The sequence below is a fragment of the Erithacus rubecula genome, assembly GCF_903797595.1.
Source record: "Erithacus rubecula genome assembly, chromosome: 9".
Lineage (NCBI taxonomy): Eukaryota > Metazoa > Chordata > Aves > Passeriformes > Muscicapidae > Erithacus > Erithacus rubecula.
In genome coordinates, this window is record NC_136660.1 from 16,177,014 (window position 1) to 16,193,757 (window position 16,744).

At 51.3% G+C, this 16,744-nt stretch overlaps 2 protein-coding genes across 4 annotated transcripts; one reads left to right on the top strand and one right to left on the bottom strand.

Moving 5' to 3' along the window:
• The first annotated feature begins 1,699 nt into the window (after nt 1–1,699).
• On the top strand, nt 1,700–7,341 carry FBXL15 (F-box and leucine rich repeat protein 15). The gene is made up of 4 exons (XM_079313064.1): nt 1,700–1,823; nt 2,608–2,858; nt 3,585–4,087; nt 4,428–7,341. The coding sequence occupies exons 2-4, from the start codon at nt 2,676–2,678 to the stop codon at nt 4,615–4,617; spliced, it is 876 nt and encodes a 291-aa protein (XP_079169190.1). The 5' UTR covers nt 1,700–1,823; nt 2,608–2,675; the 3' UTR covers nt 4,618–7,341.
• On the bottom strand, nt 5,675–16,696 carry CUEDC2 (CUE domain containing 2). 3 transcript variants are annotated; one of them, XM_079313067.1, is made up of 11 exons: nt 16,607–16,696; nt 15,769–15,886; nt 13,620–13,728; nt 12,611–12,702; nt 11,642–11,785; nt 11,258–11,319; nt 9,689–9,822; nt 8,678–8,848; nt 8,279–8,340; nt 6,544–6,604; nt 5,675–6,188 (listed from the first exon to the last, which is right to left on the bottom strand). In XM_079313067.1, the coding sequence occupies exons 4-11, from the start codon at nt 12,682–12,684 to the stop codon at nt 6,042–6,044; spliced, it is 855 nt and encodes a 284-aa protein (XP_079169193.1). In that variant the 5' UTR covers nt 12,685–12,702; nt 13,620–13,728; nt 15,769–15,886; nt 16,607–16,696; the 3' UTR covers nt 5,675–6,041. The 3 variants fall into 3 exon arrangements, with proteins under 3 accessions (XP_079169193.1, XP_079169191.1, XP_079169192.1); XM_079313065.1 differs by lacking the exon at nt 13,620–13,728; XM_079313066.1 differs by lacking the exons at nt 13,620–13,728; nt 16,607–16,696 and adding an exon at nt 16,065–16,324.
• Nucleotides 16,697–16,744: the final 48 nt, after the last annotated feature.

The window sequence follows — 16,744 nt, forward strand, 5'->3', positions numbered from 1 at the left end:
CACCACAAGGAAAGAAAGCTGTCTCAGTACATGGCCAGGGGCCATTCTTAACTCCAACAGAAAATTTTAAACCCTGCATTGCTTGTCCTTTAAATGAGAAATGCACTGTGCTAACTCAGACAGTCACTGGACTCCTGGGGAGCAGATGCTACATGTCCTGGGGCACACAGGGTGGGTAGCTTCCCCCAGAGGAAAGAACACCTTTCCACAAAACAGCTTCTACATTTTGAGGAAATAAGCAGAGCAGGGTGCTCAGGTCACTGCTTTCCAGGAAACTTGGGACCGCGAATTTGGAATATATTTACTGTCTGTGGGCCCTGCTCTTTTGCCAGGTGGATTTTTTTAATAGTTCCTATGCCCGCAGTAATCAGCAGCTTGATGCTGCACAAGTCAGCGGGTCTCGGACCGGACACAGAGATGGAATCACACGCCCTGTGTCGGCTCGGAGGTGTGGTGCCGGGTGCCCGCCGGTGCCGCTCCGCAAACCGACAGCGGGGAGGAAGGAGCAGCGTCCGTTCCTACGGGGTCGTTATGGCAACTGCTGCGGGCAAACGGAAGGACCCGCCCTGTCCCCGGGGCTGCGGAGGCAGGTGGGGCACCGGCGGGGGAAGGGAGAGCGGGGAGCCGGTTGGCAACGTGGGAGGATGCGGGCTGGGAGCGGCGGGTCCCGGGGCGGGAACAGCCCGGTACCGGCGGATGAGCGGGGCCCAGTGGCTGCAGGTCGAGGGTGCTGTGAGAACTGTGAGCCCCAGGGATTGGCCTTTCCCGGGGATCCGTCCGCTCCTGCGGGCGGGCAAGGGCGGCACAGCACGCCGGGAGAGCCGCGGTGCCACAAGGCCGGTCTGGCGGGGTCTGGCGGGGTCTGGCGGGGCCGCGGCTCACCGGCAGCGGCGGGACCGGCTCCGCGTGGTGCTGAACGGACAGCGGCGCCGCACTGCGCATGCGCGGCCGCCCGCCGGGGCAGGGCCGTGCGCTGGGACCGGGACCGGGGAACCGGGAATGGGGGCAGCCGGTGTGCGCCCGGGAACCGGGAACACCGGGAATGGGGGCAGCCGGTGTGCGCCCGGGAACCGGGAACACCGGGAATGGGGGCAGCCGGTGTGCGCCCGGGAACCGGGAACATTGGGAATGGGGGCAGCCGGTGTGCGCCCGGGGAACCGGGAACATCGGGAATGGGGGCAGCCGGTTTACGCTCGGGAAACCGGGACCACAGGGAACGGCGGCAGCCTGTGTGTGTCTGGGAACCGGGACCGTGGGGAATGGAGGCAGCCGGTGTGCGCTCGGGAACCTCGGTAGCTGCGGGGCTGAGCAACCGGTGTGCGCCGGGGAACTGGGGCCATGGGGAACTGGAGCAGCTGGTGTGCGCCGGGATCTCGTGTGCGCTGGGAAATCGGGATAACTGAGGAACCGGGACAGGCGGTGTGCACTGGGGAACCGGGGTAGCTGCGGGCCTGTAGGCACCGGAGTGCGCCGGGAATCTGGGGCCATGGGGATCTGGGATAACTGAGGAACAGGGACAGACGCACGGGGGAGCGGGTGCGCTCCCTGAGCTGGAGCACCAGGGCCGGTGTGCGCGCCGCGCCGCTGGGAGCAACCCGCGGGAGTCGCTGCAACACCAGCGCGACCGGTGACGGCCGTGGCCGCTGTCCCGCCCGGCGCTCCCCGCGGCCCGGTGCCTCCCGCTGCCCCGGGGGTGGGGCTCAAGGCGGGGTGGTAGGGTGACGCACTTCCGCTCGCCACCGTGACGTCACGGGCGGCCGCCGGTGTCCGGGGCGGGTGCGGCGCCGGATGGAGCGGCCGGGGGAGCCCCGGTGGGGCCGGAGGTACCGGGGACCGGGGCAGGGCAGGGCAGGGCTGCGCTGCCTCCTCGCCACGGCGCGCTGCGGCGGCAGCGAGGCGGTGTTGTGGTCCCGGCGGCGCTTTTGCGGCCGCCCCGCTGCTACAGCGGGATAGCCCGGGGACGGCTCTGGGGCCGAGCGAGGCCCCTTGGGGCGGTGGGCAGGAATGGCTTCGGGTGAGACCCGTCCCAGGTACGGGCTTTGCTAGGGCCGAGTGTAACCGCGGCCTCCAGCCGCAGCTCGGCGCCTCTGGGCTGCGGGACCCCTCCGCTCCTTCCCTTCGCGACCCGAGGCCTCGTCTCCGCAGGAATGCGGAGCGTCCGCTCCTGGGAGGGAGGCTCTCTGCGGGGAGCCGGGAGCCTTGTTTCTCCCCGCGGGAAGGAGCAAGTGCCTGGTCTTTCCCCCTTGCAGAGTGGCCCGGCACTGGATGCGGGGCTGGCTGACAGGCAGAGCGATTCTCGGACATGCATGCTGGGCACAGCTACTGTGCGACTGCTGCGGTAATGCTGCAGCAGCAGCTTCTTGCTGCTTCGCTGAGGGACAGGGCCTCCTTCGGTAGCTGATGGAAAGCCCCACCCAGGCTCTGCTGGAGGGCACTGCGGGCAGGTAGATTCGGATGCCTGAGCAGTGAACGTCCCAGGCTGGCGAGGTGGTGATGCAGGCGGCAGGCACGTGCCCTGCTGCTGGCTAGCCAAGGGGCTGCTCCCTGTGGGCTGGTTGCGGGAAACGTCGCTGAGTCTGAGTCTTTCTTTCTGGCTGTTCCTCCTAGAGGCACCCGGCAGTAGGTGTGAGCTGATCTTGCCTGGCTCCTGCAGTAGCCTGGCTCTCTGGTGTCTGATGATGAGTGTGACCCCGACCAGGGGATGCCTCCTGGACCTGCCCTGGGAAGACATCTTGGTTCCACATATCCTCTGTCATCTGCCACTGCAGCAACTCCTGAGCCTGCAGAGGGTCAGCAAGTCATTCCAGTCTCTCATCCAGCTGTACCTGGCTAACATGCGCTGCTTTGACTCAAGCCAGGTATTGGATGGCTCTGAGGCTGGGGGAGGACACAGATGTCCTACTGCTTTGAAACTAACAGGGGAGCATCTATGTGGGGAGAAGAAACCCTTGGCAAGGAGGGTAGTTTCCGCTCAGGAGCTTGGGTTAATGGTTCAGGTGTCAAACTGGACAGATGGGCTTAGGGAGGAGAGGCAGTGATTCAGGGCCCAGCAATGCCAGTGTCTTGAGTAAGAGTCCCTGGGAGACTAAGCCTGGAAACTCCACCCAGGCTATTAAGGGGCACTGGTTGGCAGAAACAAGTTTTGGAGTGGCAGGTCCTCATGAAGGTTGTACAGTAGGTTGGGTCTGATGGGAGATAACTCTGTACTTGGTCTTCAGGGAAAGTTTGTGGTATTCCTGGGAGCCACTGCCTAGGACTGGGAAAGATTGGAGTAGCTGCCATTCTGTGAGGACTCAGAATGGTCTAGCAAAGAGGTTTTTGGAGACCAGAAGTGTGGAGCCCATCATGAGTATACAACAGCAGGAGTGATGATGAGGGATGGAGAAACCAGAGTATCATCTAGCTTGTGGCAGTAGTCTTGGCATGAGGTGAACAGTCTCATGTTAGGGTTTGCCCTGGGATGAGGACAGGGGATGGCTTTGGTTACTATTGTCACAGAAGAAGAGAGGAGGGCGGAGAGTATTTGATGAGGCTTATATGAAACCTTGGGGGAATGCCTCATTCTTCCTGGGTTCCCCATGCAGATTGGACCCGCCATCCCTCGAGCTGCTTTTGTTAACCTGTTGAAGGACAATGAAGTTCTGCAGCAGCTGGCACTCCAGAACTGCTCCGACTGGCTGACGGACCGGGAGCTGCTCCCTGTCATCGGGCAGAACCACCACCTGCACCAGATCCAGCTGAAGGGCTGCGCCCAGCTCAGCCGCCACGCGCTCGTGGCCATCTCGCTGAGCTGCCCCAACCTGCGCCAGCTCTCCCTGGCTCACTGCGAGTGGGTGGACAGCCTGTCCCTGCGCAGCCTGGCTGACCACTGCAAGGCGCTGGAGTCTGTGGACCTGACGGCCTGTCGCCAGCTGAAGGACGAGGCCATCTGCTACCTGGTGCAGAAGTGCAGCAGGCTCAAGTCTCTGTCACTGGCTGTCAATGCCAACGTGGGCGATGTGGCAGTCGAGGAGACTGCCAAGTGCTGCCCAGAGCTGGAGCACTTGGATCTCACGGGGTGTCTACGAGTCAAGAATGACTCCATCAGGTACTGAGCAGTGTGGGGATGGCAGGTATCTGGGCTGGGGAAAGGAAGAGAACCAGAGAGGAAAGTCAGATGTCTTCATGCTGAAAGCAATGAGAGTTTACGCCAGGAGAGAAGCCACTATCGAGCCCTTCAGGGGAGGCACTGTGTGCTATTGACAGCACATTTCCCAGCATATCATGGAGGGTAGGTCTGGGATCTGGATGTCCCTTATCTCACCACCATGGTGCTGTCCCCAAAGAATGGTGGCACAGTCATGAGCGCTGGGCTGCTGGGAGTAGGAGAGGAACATGAGTGGTGCAAGTCCTGACTTGCAACTGGCATGTGCTCTCTTTCTTGGCAGGGTCCTGGCTGAGTACTGTCCCAAGCTGCGCTCGCTGAAGGTCAAGCATTGCCACAACGTGGCCGAGTCCAGCTTGAGCGTCCTCCGAAGCCGTGGGGTGGAGCTGGATGTGGAGCCTCCGCTGCAGAGGGCTCTCGTTCTGCTGCAGGATGTGGTTGGCTTCGCCCCTTTCATCAACCTTCAGATCTAGAACTGCTGCTGCTGGGGAGGGGGGGAACTGACACAATGCTGGGATCCCAGAAGGACATGGGAACTGGCTGCTGTGGAGAGGTGCAGAGGGAGAGGTCAGTCCCATCGGTGAGGCTGGCCTGAGTGGGGCTCATTCTTTCCTCTGGGGCTGTTTAGCAGCCACTGAGTGTTCATAAGTGAACTTCATTGCTGCCTCTGGGGAAAGTCACTCCCTCTGCAGTGGTGTGGAAAGAGCGAGTGATTTGCAGGAACACCATGGTGCTGAATAGGCCTTGGTCAGGCCAGCTAATAGATAGGATTTATTATTTGTTGTATTTTAAATCTTTAAGCAGAGCTGTCCAGAAAGCAGGGGAGTGTTTGATGGGGACTGTCCCCTGGGGTGGGTGTGCAGGGCATGCCAGCAGAGCTGTGGAACAAACCAGACCAGCTGGAGCAGAAGGAATAGCTACCAGCCCTCCTCTTGGGAGAGGGCAGGCCCCACTGGGTTCTGGGAGGAGGGCAGTGAGCCTAGCTCCAGCCCACAGCCACTGGCTAGCCTGGCACCAAAGGACTAGCATGGCCCCAGTGCAGGCCACCTGTCTGCCCAGGCCTAGCATGCTGGTTTAGGCTGGAGCAAGGTGGGAGTTGTTTTCAGGGGGAACACGCTCCTAATGGCAGTTTGACCAACAGAAAAATGCCAAACCTAGTGCTGTCACTGGAAACAGCTGGTCATTGTCATTTGTTTCTTCCAGCATCTGACTTAATAGTAATGCCCAGGCCTGCTACTGTCTTTTGCTCCCTGTTGTGTGGCTGGAGCTTTAGATCTCAACAGTGGTGAGAAATGGCAGGAGCACTGACTCCACAATTGGTTGGAGTTTATAGAGAGAGCTGCAGATTATGTTGGCTAGTTCTAGAGCCTAAGCCCTTTTATCTGCTAGGCAGCTCATGAAACAGCAGCTGCATCTTGAGAACATGATGAAGAGAGTAATTAGAGGAAGAAAAGATGACCCTGCTCCTGTCTTCGGCCCTAGGAAGGACTGGAGGCAGTGTTGTAAAGCATGTGCATGCTCTGGCTGAACTACACACCAATTCACATCATCTTTATTAATACTGGCACTCAAAGCAACAGTGCACAAAGACTTGTTAAAAAGGTTGCTGCAAAAGCACATGCCACATCTCAGATCTAAAAATGTCCCATGCAAGGAATAGCAGAGAATGCCCAGGTCCTGGAGAGCCACTGTGGTGTGCCCCTGGAGGGAGAAGAATAGCGACACAAGGAGAGAAGTCTCCTCAGCCAGGTTAGTTGAGGAAGTTGAAAGCAGTGTCCTGGCTTCCAGGTTAGTTCAAGTTAGTGGCAGGTGGAGTCACCTCATTCCTAGCACCACACATCCATCCTGCCGTGCCTGGCAGTGAGGTGGAAGGCTGAAGAGCAGGAGGACCTGGCTGTCAATGGAACTTGTACTTCCTGGCTGGTTTTAGGCTGATGTAGGTTCTCTTCATCTCCTCACTCTCAGGCTTCTTGATGTCTTTGTACCTCTCTCCTTTTGTACTCACCACCTGGTTATCAATATAGCGGATCAACTTCTTGGGAGCCTGGAAAGATATTAACACCAAGTGGATGGACAGCCACACTGCTAGAGAAAGGGAGGGCCAAGCAAAAGCAGAGCTGCACTATGGGAGGTGGGTGGATGGGCTACTTTACAGTGTCTGTGTTAGGAATCTTGGCCAAAACTGGGAAGGATGGGACGGAGCAAGAGCCATGGTAGTCAGGAAAGGTAAGAACTGACATTCCCTGCAGCACCTTAACTGAGCTAATCTTCCCTCTTTGACTGACAGGTTCTGTAAATGGACCTGCCTTTAGCCTGCCCTGTAGTTTTTTTGGAATTACAGCCTGGTTTTATTTTAAACCTTGGGACATCTAAACTGCTGGTGAGCTGGGCCTGCTTACCTCTTTGGGTGGGGCTGGCCGGTGTGTTTTCTGATCGTCTGCACTATCCACCATCATGTATCTGAAACACAAGAAGCATTTAGTGAACACTAACATATATTGCCTGTGGCTACTCACAGCCTATGTCCCTTTTCCCCTGGCTGGTTTGTGGCTGTGCAATGTGTCCTACTTGCCTAGAATGCAGCTAGGAGAACTTGATGTTCCCCTCTGGATGAAATGGGCAGGAAGTATGTCATCCTGGTGAGAATCCAGCAGGATTCTCCTGGAGTAGCATCCTTAGCTGTATGTGAAGGGTATTGAAAACTCAGGTGGTTGAGAATGCTGATAGCCACTGCAGAGCTGAGAGGTACTGAGGTCTAGTGTGCTCTGCCATCAGGGCTGTTTGTTCCTTCTCAGGCCAAGTGATGGCAGCCAAATGAGACACAGGTGAGGTTACAGGACCAATCTGTCTGCTTTTGCCCTGAATGATGGTGCAAAGAGGCTTTCACGCTCCTCCTCCTACTTGACTGTGAAACAGGTCTGTGCTGGAAGCAACTTGATAAAAGCATCACCTCATTTCCTATGTAACTGAAACATCAGGGTCCAAGCATTTGCTTGCTGTACTGCTGAGTCGCTACTCTGAGATTTTGGTGCTGGTTTAGCACAGGTGACCACTACTTCTCCCTCAGTAGTTAGTATAGTTGCTCTTGTGTATCTTCAGCTATGGTGATCTGCTTTCTGTACCTGTGCTTGAGTGATGTTTAAAGTACAGGATGTTGCCAAAATGTCATTAAAGTGAAGTTCTCAGAAATGTAACAAGGAGCTGATCCTTTTTTGTTCCCTTGCCTGTCACTCTGAAATGAGCCTGCACAGGAGATGGGCAAGGACAGGGATTACTACTTCTGCCTGGATGCTGTTCTGCCTTGCTTTATCTTTCCTAGCACATCAACTGTTTATCCTGTCCCTGAGGAGAATGTAAAGTGAAAAAGATGTGGATGGATAGATGTGTGGAAGCTGCATGTCTGCATGAGAATACTCATGAAAGATGAGATCTTAAAGCAGATCGATGAAACCACAGTGTGGGTTCTCCCATTGAGAATGAAATGCTTTTAGAAATGAGTACAGGTAAATTAATCTAAAGCTACTTTAATTCCCAAAAAGTCCATAGGAGAATTTCAGAGAGGTTTCTTTAAATGTACTGAATTCACACCTTCTCAATTGAGATTTAATCTTCCCAGTGATGTTGTACATGAAGTCTCTTGAAGGTATCTTTAACCTTGTTTGGACTGTCTCCAAGAATGGAAGTATGAATGAGTTACTGTAGTTCTAGAGGTCACCATGTGTTTGTTACCTGAGCTGCTGTGTGATGTTTGTGCCTTGAACCTTTAATGAGGACCTCAGCTAACAGCACAGTGACTTACACTGTATCTGTAGGAGGCTGAAACCTTGCACACAGCCAGTGCTGTGACCCAGCTGGTACAGGTAATGTGTTTCTGTGCCAGAGCTCTAAAGGAAACCAAACCTGTTCTGTTGTTTAAGTTTGGTGACTTGTTTGTTTATTGGGGTTTGTGTGGTTTTTTTTGTTTTTTTTTTTTTTTTCAGTTTTTTCCTTCTTTCCATCTGATGATTGTATTTGTGCTTAGATGTGTTCAGCTAATACCCACCCCTAGTTCTTTATAGAGCACACTGTTCCCCAAACTGTGACCTCTTCATTTATTTGGAGTAAAACAAGGGGTTTTTGCTGCTGGGTACTTACTTCTGTAGGATGACCTGTTTTAGTTCCTCGTGGTTGGGTGCTCTGCGGGGCCGTGCCAGTTCCTAGGAGGAGACAAGCTGGTGTGTGAACAGCACAATGGGACATGCAGCTTATCTGCTAGCTCAGTGAATCCAGCTACTGGTGGAGCACTGCAGCCCCAGGGGAAAAGGGGTGCCAGGCGCAGCTCCACTGGGGTCCTGGCTTGGTTGTGGGCACAGCCTGTACTAAGAGAACCAGGGGAAGGAGAGGTGTTGTGGCTTTGCATGATCCTCCTGGCTTACTGTGCATAAAGTTTCTGCAGTCACAATTTCTGCTTGCAGCAGACAGCTGTGGCACCTGCATGTCCCTGAGCTCCAGCTCACTCCTTGGCCCACTGCCACCCTGGTCAGAGTACAGTACCTTCACACTTGCATCTGCTGGGCCAATTTCCACCTTCTCCTCCACAATTAATTGCACTGCCTCTTCCAAGTTCCCCAGGGCCATGGCGAGAGCCTTCTCTGCCTGGCTCACAGTACAGGCTGGGAACATCTCCAGTAGCAGCTCCACCCCATCCTTCAAGTCGGCACCTTCCTAGTTGGAGCAAGAGACAGAGGTAAGTTGGGGACGCAGTGAGGAGTGGGCTACTGAAAAGGGCCTCTGTTTTTTCATAGTCAGGAAATCCAGCTTGCCCTTCGCTCAAAGCTCTCTCTCCTTACCATTGTTACTATATCTGATCCTAAAGCTAATGGGACTGTATCCTTGGAGAGACCAATTCCTCTCACTATCCTTTAATATCCTCCTTCTGTATTTCAACTTGCTTTAAAGCAGGGCTCCTGTAACCTGACTCATCTGTGTGGCCACGCTTACGAGTGAACTTTCTGGACCCTATGGTGTGAATGCCTGACTCCTGCCCACCTTGTGAAGTTATACATACTTTGATTAGAAAGGAAAGGGCCTGCTAAACACTGACCTTTTGCTACATCAGAAGGAATCACCATAGCAGCATTTGCTAGAATGCTGTGGACACAGAATGATTGTACTGCAGAGCAGGAATAGATCAGTACTGGAGAAACAGCAAGCAGGGTGTGGGGGAGGAAGGTGGGGTTGACGTGGAAGGTGCTGCAGTGCCTGTAGCTGCTGTGGGATCTCTGAAAGCACTGGGACAGGCTCTCTCAGCCAGTGCTCTGGCTTACCCTTTCCAGCCACTGAAAAGGATGAGCCAGAGCATTGGCTCTTAGTCTGTCACCACATAATTTTCTGACAAGTCTTGCTCAGGCCGTACAATGGAGATCACGGACACAAGGGATGCTGTGTCACAGCTTAAGCTGTGGTTCCTTCCAGAGCTGGAACATGCCCTCAGGTGGTGCTGGCAGGTAGCCTAGTGCTGTGTGACTGTCCCCAGTGTTCCTGCTCCTCTGCAGGTACTCATACCTGGGCCCCGGCTCCGTCTGTTAGAGTGCACAGTCTTTCCCCGCTGCAGGCTCCAGCTCCAGGCTCCTGGCCCCTGGTGAGGTCTTCAGAGGGTGCTTCACTCCTGCTTTCCACAGCCTTTTGGCCAAGTTTTTCTTAAAGACACAGTGATATCTCCTGAGGAACAGTCCCACTAAGGCTAGAGCTCTGTGCTTTCTGTTGGCATTAGATTTCTGTTGGCTAATGCATTGTGTGCCAAAGCAAAACTCTTCTTAAAATGACAAGTCTTGGAAGCACTACTGTTTCTCCTGCCCTCAGTGGGGATAGCAGCAGCTCTGCTTCCACTGATCTGCAGGAAGCCAGCTCTAGCACATGCTGGAGTGCCCAAGTTCTGCATTTTCAGGCTGTACAGGGTATGGGCTGCTTGCAAATTCAATTCTACTTTTCAGTTCTCAGTCTGCTAGTGCTTTGGTTGTAGATACTTCAATTTCTAAGAATCCCCTGGTATTTGCTCTACCTTTGTAGTAAGTGTAGTTTTGATTTTAAACTTGGGAATACACTGTGGTAGTTCCCCAAGCTGCATGCAAGCCTGTGATCAGGTTATTCTGATGCACCTCTTTTTTTTACAGGCTCTTTTTCTCACTGTAGGAAGAACCATTTCACTTTTTTTTCTGTCCTAAGACTGGGATGGTGCTTTCCTTCCACACTCTGGCTACATCAGGATCCTCAAAGGGCTGGATGCAGGGGAGCAGAGCAGAGCAGTAGATTTTGTCAAGTTCAAGAAAGCAGCAAGTAAGATAAAAGGCAGAACTGTCTATTCTACATTGTGTAGCCTTCTGGCAAGACAGCAGTGATGTTGCTAGACCAGCAAAAATCAGACTGGTTATGTCCTGGAAGGTCTGACATCCAGGCACTGCATCCTGTCTGTTCTCTAGTGGAAAATACCCATGGAGTTAATAGATACAGCAATCCAGCTGGCCTGTGAATGCTGAGGTTAGAAAGTGTATAGTTGTCACAGTGTAGTCTTCTGTAGTCCTGCATAGTGCAGGTCAGAGCAATCACTGATTTTGTATCTGTGCCAGGGTTCATGGATGAACAGGAAGTGAGCTTTGAGGATGCTCAAAGTTAAATGTGATACATGTATTCAGCTGGATACTGTATTGATGATGCACCTGATAAAGGCTGCCCTGGTAGTGCCACTCAAGCAGATGGCCATCAGAGGCAGGCAGAAATCCTCGCTTTAAGAATTAACCTACAGCACAATTTCAACAAGCAGCTCTGAATTGGCTATTTCTTTCTTATTACTCTGGATTTGATCTCTATAATAATATTTGGAGAATTGATGAAGTGTTTTTCACTCCAGTATGTCTTGGACAGTATTCCATATGACTCCAACCTCTCATCTGTTGATGTGAAAAGTCTGACTGAACGTTGAAAAAAACCACCAAACCTGTCAATCAATTCAGGCTACCTTATAAGTTCCTAACTGTGGCAAAGTTCGTATTTTATTCTGTGACATTGTTTTCTCCAAATATTAAGACTAAAAACATGTACAGATCTTCTTGTGCTGTAATTGTTTGTGTAACTCACCTTTGTTGCGAGCTTCACCAAGCCTTTCTGAGAGGGAGAACATCATTTCACAAACATCCCCACTGCAAGAGACAGAAGCTGTATAATTAGCAGGAGGAATAAAAGCACTAGCCTATCCTATCTGATTACCATTTAGTAGAAAGACAAGGCTTAATGAGAAGCTCAGTAAAATCAGCTGGTATTTCATATGGCCAAGGACCTACTTGCAAACTATATTAAGATTAGCATCTGTGTATTCAGGAAAAGAGTGACATATTATGATTGCTGAGGATTAGTACTAATACATTTTCAATTGAGTATAACAAAAGAATTTGTAGTACTGAGGTCTTGGGGCCAGGCCCCCGGTGCATGGCATGCACATACAAACCAGTAACAATAACATACCTGTGGATCTCTGCAAAACCAGGGATATATGCCTCCATCATTTCCACAAAGGTGTCCATGTCAAAAGTCTCTTCAGAAGACTCTGGTGAGCCCAGCTCTTCCAGTACACCAGTGATATAAGAGAAGAAAACATCATCCATCCCACTGAAGACAAAGAGAACACAGGCAGCAGGGTCAACAGGCCCATTTTTTTCTTTCTCTCCATCCCCATTCTGCCTAATCTTGTGTCTAATTCAGCTGTAGAAGGACCTATGTGACTGTATGCTATGAGGAGATACCACCTCTAAGACCAAGTAGCAGGTAGTCTGTGGTTGAGAGGGAAGCATTAACAGATAAATAGTGCACGTGGTCCTGCTTCCTGGGCAGCACTGAATGAAAGCCCCAGCGTGTGTTCCAGAGGCTGTGCTCCTGTGGGTACTTCAGCTGAGCTAACCAAAATATTCCAAATGCTCAAGACCTTGGCTGTTGTGTATTGACTGGTGTTTCAGGTGAGATCATCATTCTGTTAAGTTACACTTTCTATAGGATACAGTGTTCTCTGCTTGCTGCTCTCTACGCTTGTGTCACTGCTGCCACCAGCTGCAAAACTAGCTGCTGTGTTCCAGCCTCAAGGTGGCTGTCTGCATCTCTGCATGCAGGCGGAGTTCAAAATAGGGAGAGGCCTGACATGGATTATTCTGCTTAGAAAGCCATTTGTGAGCACTGTGGAATGAAGGAAATCCCATATCCTAATGGGTATTACTGGACAGGAAATTAATCATCTTGGTCATCAAAGAAATGACATTGCAAGATTGCAATGCTAAACTATAGTTGTTCCAGCATTCCCATCAGAGCCTGTGCAAATTACCTACATCCTGGATCTGACTTAAAGGAGAGCAACATAAAGTACAGGAAAACTACAGAATTCAGGAGTGACAATGCAGAGTTCAAGCTGGAACAATGATACTAGAACTGCCTGTCTCAACATACCTGAGATCTGCTGCAGGGATGTGGGACTGGATGAAGCGTGTCAGTGTGTCTTGAATGATTCTTTCAAGCTCCATGTCTCTCTAAACTTTATTCTTAAAAAAAAAAAAAAAGAAAAAAAAGAAAAAAAAGAAAAAAGAAGGCTCCATGTCATTTTAATAAAATCAAAATAACAAGATCAAAATGCAGATATGGTATAGGTAAGTGTGTTCTTCCCATGAGAAAAATTCAGAAGCTCCTCCAATGTCTTGTCATCTCCAGGTAACAGTGGGCAAAGACATCCATAAAAAGCTGCAATAGGAGGATCCACTGGCAAAAGGAGCCAAATATCTTGGGCCCTCCTGACAGTATCGATGCTGTTGGTATGCAGCTGTACCGTACATTTAAGAAATCCCCTCTGGGAAACAAAGCTGGAAATGCAGATGTGTCCAGCTGCAGGACCCAGGGACACCTTCTGAGCTGGAAGACTGTGCTGTCCAGTGAGGAAGAAACGGGGAGTGGGCTGGTACACTCACTGTAGAAAGGGGTGGACCTTCCAGCTAAGAGCATATGCAGCGATGCTTGGACTTGACTCAGGAATGAGTGGGAGGAAGGGTAATGTCTCCTAAAGAAAGGACATCCCAGAGCATATCTTACAGGGAAATACCAAACAGGGCACAGACAAGTAGTCTGCCAGCCAAAATATCAAAGGTCTGCAGATCAGGCATGAACTGCCAGTGGAATCCTGCCCAAACAGGAGCCTGTTGTTGTGCTTGGTAAATGAGCCATTCTACAGTTGATGCAGCTGCAACAAGGGGCACTTGATAACCCAAAACTCAGGGGAGTTCTAAGAATCACAGAGCTCCTACATAAGCAGTGGCAGAAGGGGGCTGCCCACAGCCCTGCTTCAGTTATTGGTACTGAGCCTGGACTGAACAGGGTGGAAAAAAGCTGTTTCTTAACCATTCTTTCCCCTTGGGGTCTCCAGAGCTGCAGGGTGGACAGATTCCTGGTATACATGAAGGAAACCAACCTTGCATTCAGAGAAACTGATATGGTCATTGGCCAGAGAGCTTCCAAGGGTCATCATGCTTCCATCAGGGCAGCTCTCTCATTTCAACCACACTAGGACCTGACCATGCCTGTTTGAGACACAACTCACAGAACAATCATACAGATCTGGCTAACAGATGATTCTGGTGTCCAATGGGAATCAGAAAGGTTTGCCATTTTCCCAGATGAATCTTCCAGAGCTAGCATGATATAAACAAAACCATCCCCTGACACTCAACCATGTTTAAAATTACATAACTCAGGACATTAAAACACTTTATGCATTATACTTTCAAATGCTACACTTCTAGTGATGACCTGCAAGAGTTAAGGGGGAGATTCACTAGAAGAGCTTATCCTATGTGCTCAGTTTTGTGTGGGAGTGATTTACAATGCACAAAATGATCTACAGCCCAAAGGCTGGAGAAGTCACTCTCCTGAGAGACCAGTTTTTCTGAAAAGATGTTACCATACTTCTAAACTTGCAGTCATAATTGCAATGTGGGTTTTGAGATCACTTCACTGGTTGTTGCTGATTCAAATATATCTGTGAAAGTCCTTCTTGTTGTTGCATTGTGGAGTTCTGTGCTACATGTTGAACAGAATCTATTTTTAAAACCATATGATGAAATGATACTCCTATTGCTCTGCTCACAGCTACAGATATACAGTTTTGCACTGTCAGAACGAGACCTTCAGCTCTTGGAAATCCCTGTCACTTTTCTGACAAACTCCAGTCTTTAAACATTGGGGTTTTTTATCAAAGAGTGAGCAGTGAAGCGCTGTATGTAATCTCATTAAGACATGCTTAGTTTGAAATAGCAAGAGTGCTTATTTGAACCATGTAACATGGTATGGAATACATATTTCTTCACCTCAGGCAGAGAAAAGTGATATCAGTTCTCAAATTGTCAATGTGAAAATTATTCTATACTAGATACTTTGGCCAGCATCTGAACAGGGTTTGCCACCCTACTGTCAGTGTTGAGAAGCTAGCAACCTCAGCAATCTCCATCCCCTTGTACTCTCCTTCCCAACACATGTCAAATTTATTTTGTTGGTTTGGTGGGTGTTTTTGGTAAAACAAATGTAGAAATATTATCCCTCTAAAAGTACCATCGTTCTTGTGGTGTATGAAATAGATACTTAAATTATATTGAAGAAAAGTTGGTATGAATGTCTTCCTCAAAAAAAAAAAAATAGGTGAGAACCTGAACTGTTTGCATATAGCTAGATTGTTTTGGAAGGCTCCTTTAACTCCAACTTCAGTAATCATTCTCAAATGGTCAATGTGATGGTATGGGAATGACTGTGAGCCTTGGACTTTTTACTAACAAGACAGAATTGGGCTATTTAGAAGAATGTTTCTGAACTAAGCAACTGCCATTTGGGTGTATATCAACTTTTATGGGATCATAAATTTGCCTGCTGATGACTAGAGGTTTCTGCAAGCGGAAGGAGGTGGGTGTTGTATCCTTGGAAATTTCTCAGAACAGGTTGGAGCAAGTTTAGGTAAATCTGATCTGAGAAGGTTCATTTAGCTCAAGTGTCAGTGATTATTTTTATGTGAGTGAGTAATGGGACAGGGATGGTTCACTGAGCTCTCTGAATTTTTTTTCTGAGAAAGCACAGAGCATGTCTTATGCTGCTTGGTGTGTCTGTGCTTGGGGAAGTGCATTTTTCTGGGATATAAAGCTCTCTCAGTGCAGCCTGTGACATGCAGGTTCAGAAGAAACTTCTCAAAAGATGTGCAAGACAGAGAACCATATGTGGCTATACTCCACTTAACTATTTAACTCAAACTTTGCTGTCTTAAAAGAAAACTTTAGGCCAAAGGACACTTTACAGACAATTTCAGTGCTTCTATTTTTTGTTTTTCTTGCTATAGAAGTCCTTGAAAGGGCTTTCACTGAGTGGCTACTATGGGAAAGCAGGCTAGGGTGACTGTGTGTGTTAACACAAATAATTTATTTTAATGCTCTAAAATGAATAAAACATTTTTGTTTATAGCTTAGTCCTAGTAACTACAGTGATAGCAGACAGTAATGCCAGTGGCCAGACTCTGCCCTCCCCTCTAGACCTACACTGGAAAGCTGCACTTGGATACTCTGCTGACAGAGGGCCCTTACCAGAGCAGACGTGTCACCTGTGTGAGGTCTTGCCAGTGTTTATGAAATCACTTCAGTGCTGCAGAGGAGTCACCAGTCCATCCTATGTCTGCCAGGCCTGAGCCATGAATGAGGGAGCCTTTATGGGAAAGGAAAGCTGAATTAGCTGAAGCAGGAGCACAAGAGAATCATTCTGTATATTGGTGTCTTTATGCTTTATGTCACTTATGACCATCTTCCCTAACAGAGATGGTACAGCTTTATTTGAAATAAAATGTACTTTGTGAAAGGATAACGTGGCTGTGAGAACTGTATACCTGACAACCTTCATTTTCTGTGACGCCGTCATGTTTTTCAACACCCACAGTTCACGCAGCAAGGCCAGCGGTGCTCCCTGCGCATCACCAGCGTATCCCAAGGCACCGGCGGCCTCATCGCCGCGGCCCGGCAGCAGTTGGAGGAGCCACACCGGAGGGCGAGCACCGGCGTTCCCGCCGTGCAGGTGGCCACGGCCGGAGCCCAGCGGGGGCGGCAGCACGGCTGGCGGCTGCCACGGCGCTCGGGCCGCTCCCCGCCACCGGCGGGCCAGCCCTCCCTCGGCTCCGGTGACAGCCAGGCCGCAGAGCGCCGAAACGCGGGGTGCACGCACCGCAGAGACCGCAGAGACCGCGCCTTACCCTGCCCGGCCCGCGGCCCGCCCCCCGCGCTGCGGACCCCGCAGGAGAGCCGCACTCCCGGCTTTCCCGGCGCTGTGTGCCCTATCCCGTGTCCCCCGTCCCGTGTCCCCCGTCCCGTGTCCGGTGTCCCCGCGGGAGGTGCGGTAGCAGGCGCGCGCCCGCCGCGGAGGGTTAGCGGTCACCTGATCGCCCGCGCGCCCCCCGCCGCGCCGTCCTCCCTCCGCGCGGGGCCCGCGCGGCGCGCTTGAACGCGTCACGTGGGCGCGCGCGGCCCGGCGGGGCAGGGCGGCTGCGCGGTCCCGCTCCTCGCGCCGCCATCT

What these genes read in the sequence shown, in the direction of transcription:
- CUEDC2 (XM_079313065.1), bottom strand. Translation starts at nt 12,684, where the DNA reads ATGGAGCTTGAAAGAATCATTCAAGACACACTGACACGCTTCATCCAG. An exon ending in TGGTGAAGCTCGCAACAAAG is followed by an intron (nt 9,823 to 11,257) that starts GTGAGTTACACA and finishes TGTGTCTTTAAG; the next exon opens with AAAAACTTGGCCAAAAGGCT. An exon ending in CAGCAGATGCAAGTGTGAAG is followed by an intron (nt 8,341 to 8,677) that starts GTACTGTACTCT and finishes GTCTCCTCCTAG; the next exon opens with GAACTGGCACGGCCCCGCAG.
- FBXL15 (XM_079313064.1), top strand. Translation starts at nt 2,676, where the DNA reads ATGATGAGTGTGACCCCGACCAGGGGATGCCTCCTGGACCTGCCCTGG. An exon ending in GCTGCTTTGACTCAAGCCAG is followed by an intron (nt 2,859 to 3,584) that starts GTATTGGATGGC and finishes TTCCCCATGCAG; the next exon opens with ATTGGACCCGCCATCCCTCG. An exon ending in GTCAAGAATGACTCCATCAG is followed by an intron (nt 4,088 to 4,427) that starts GTACTGAGCAGT and finishes CTTTCTTGGCAG; the next exon opens with GGTCCTGGCTGAGTACTGTC.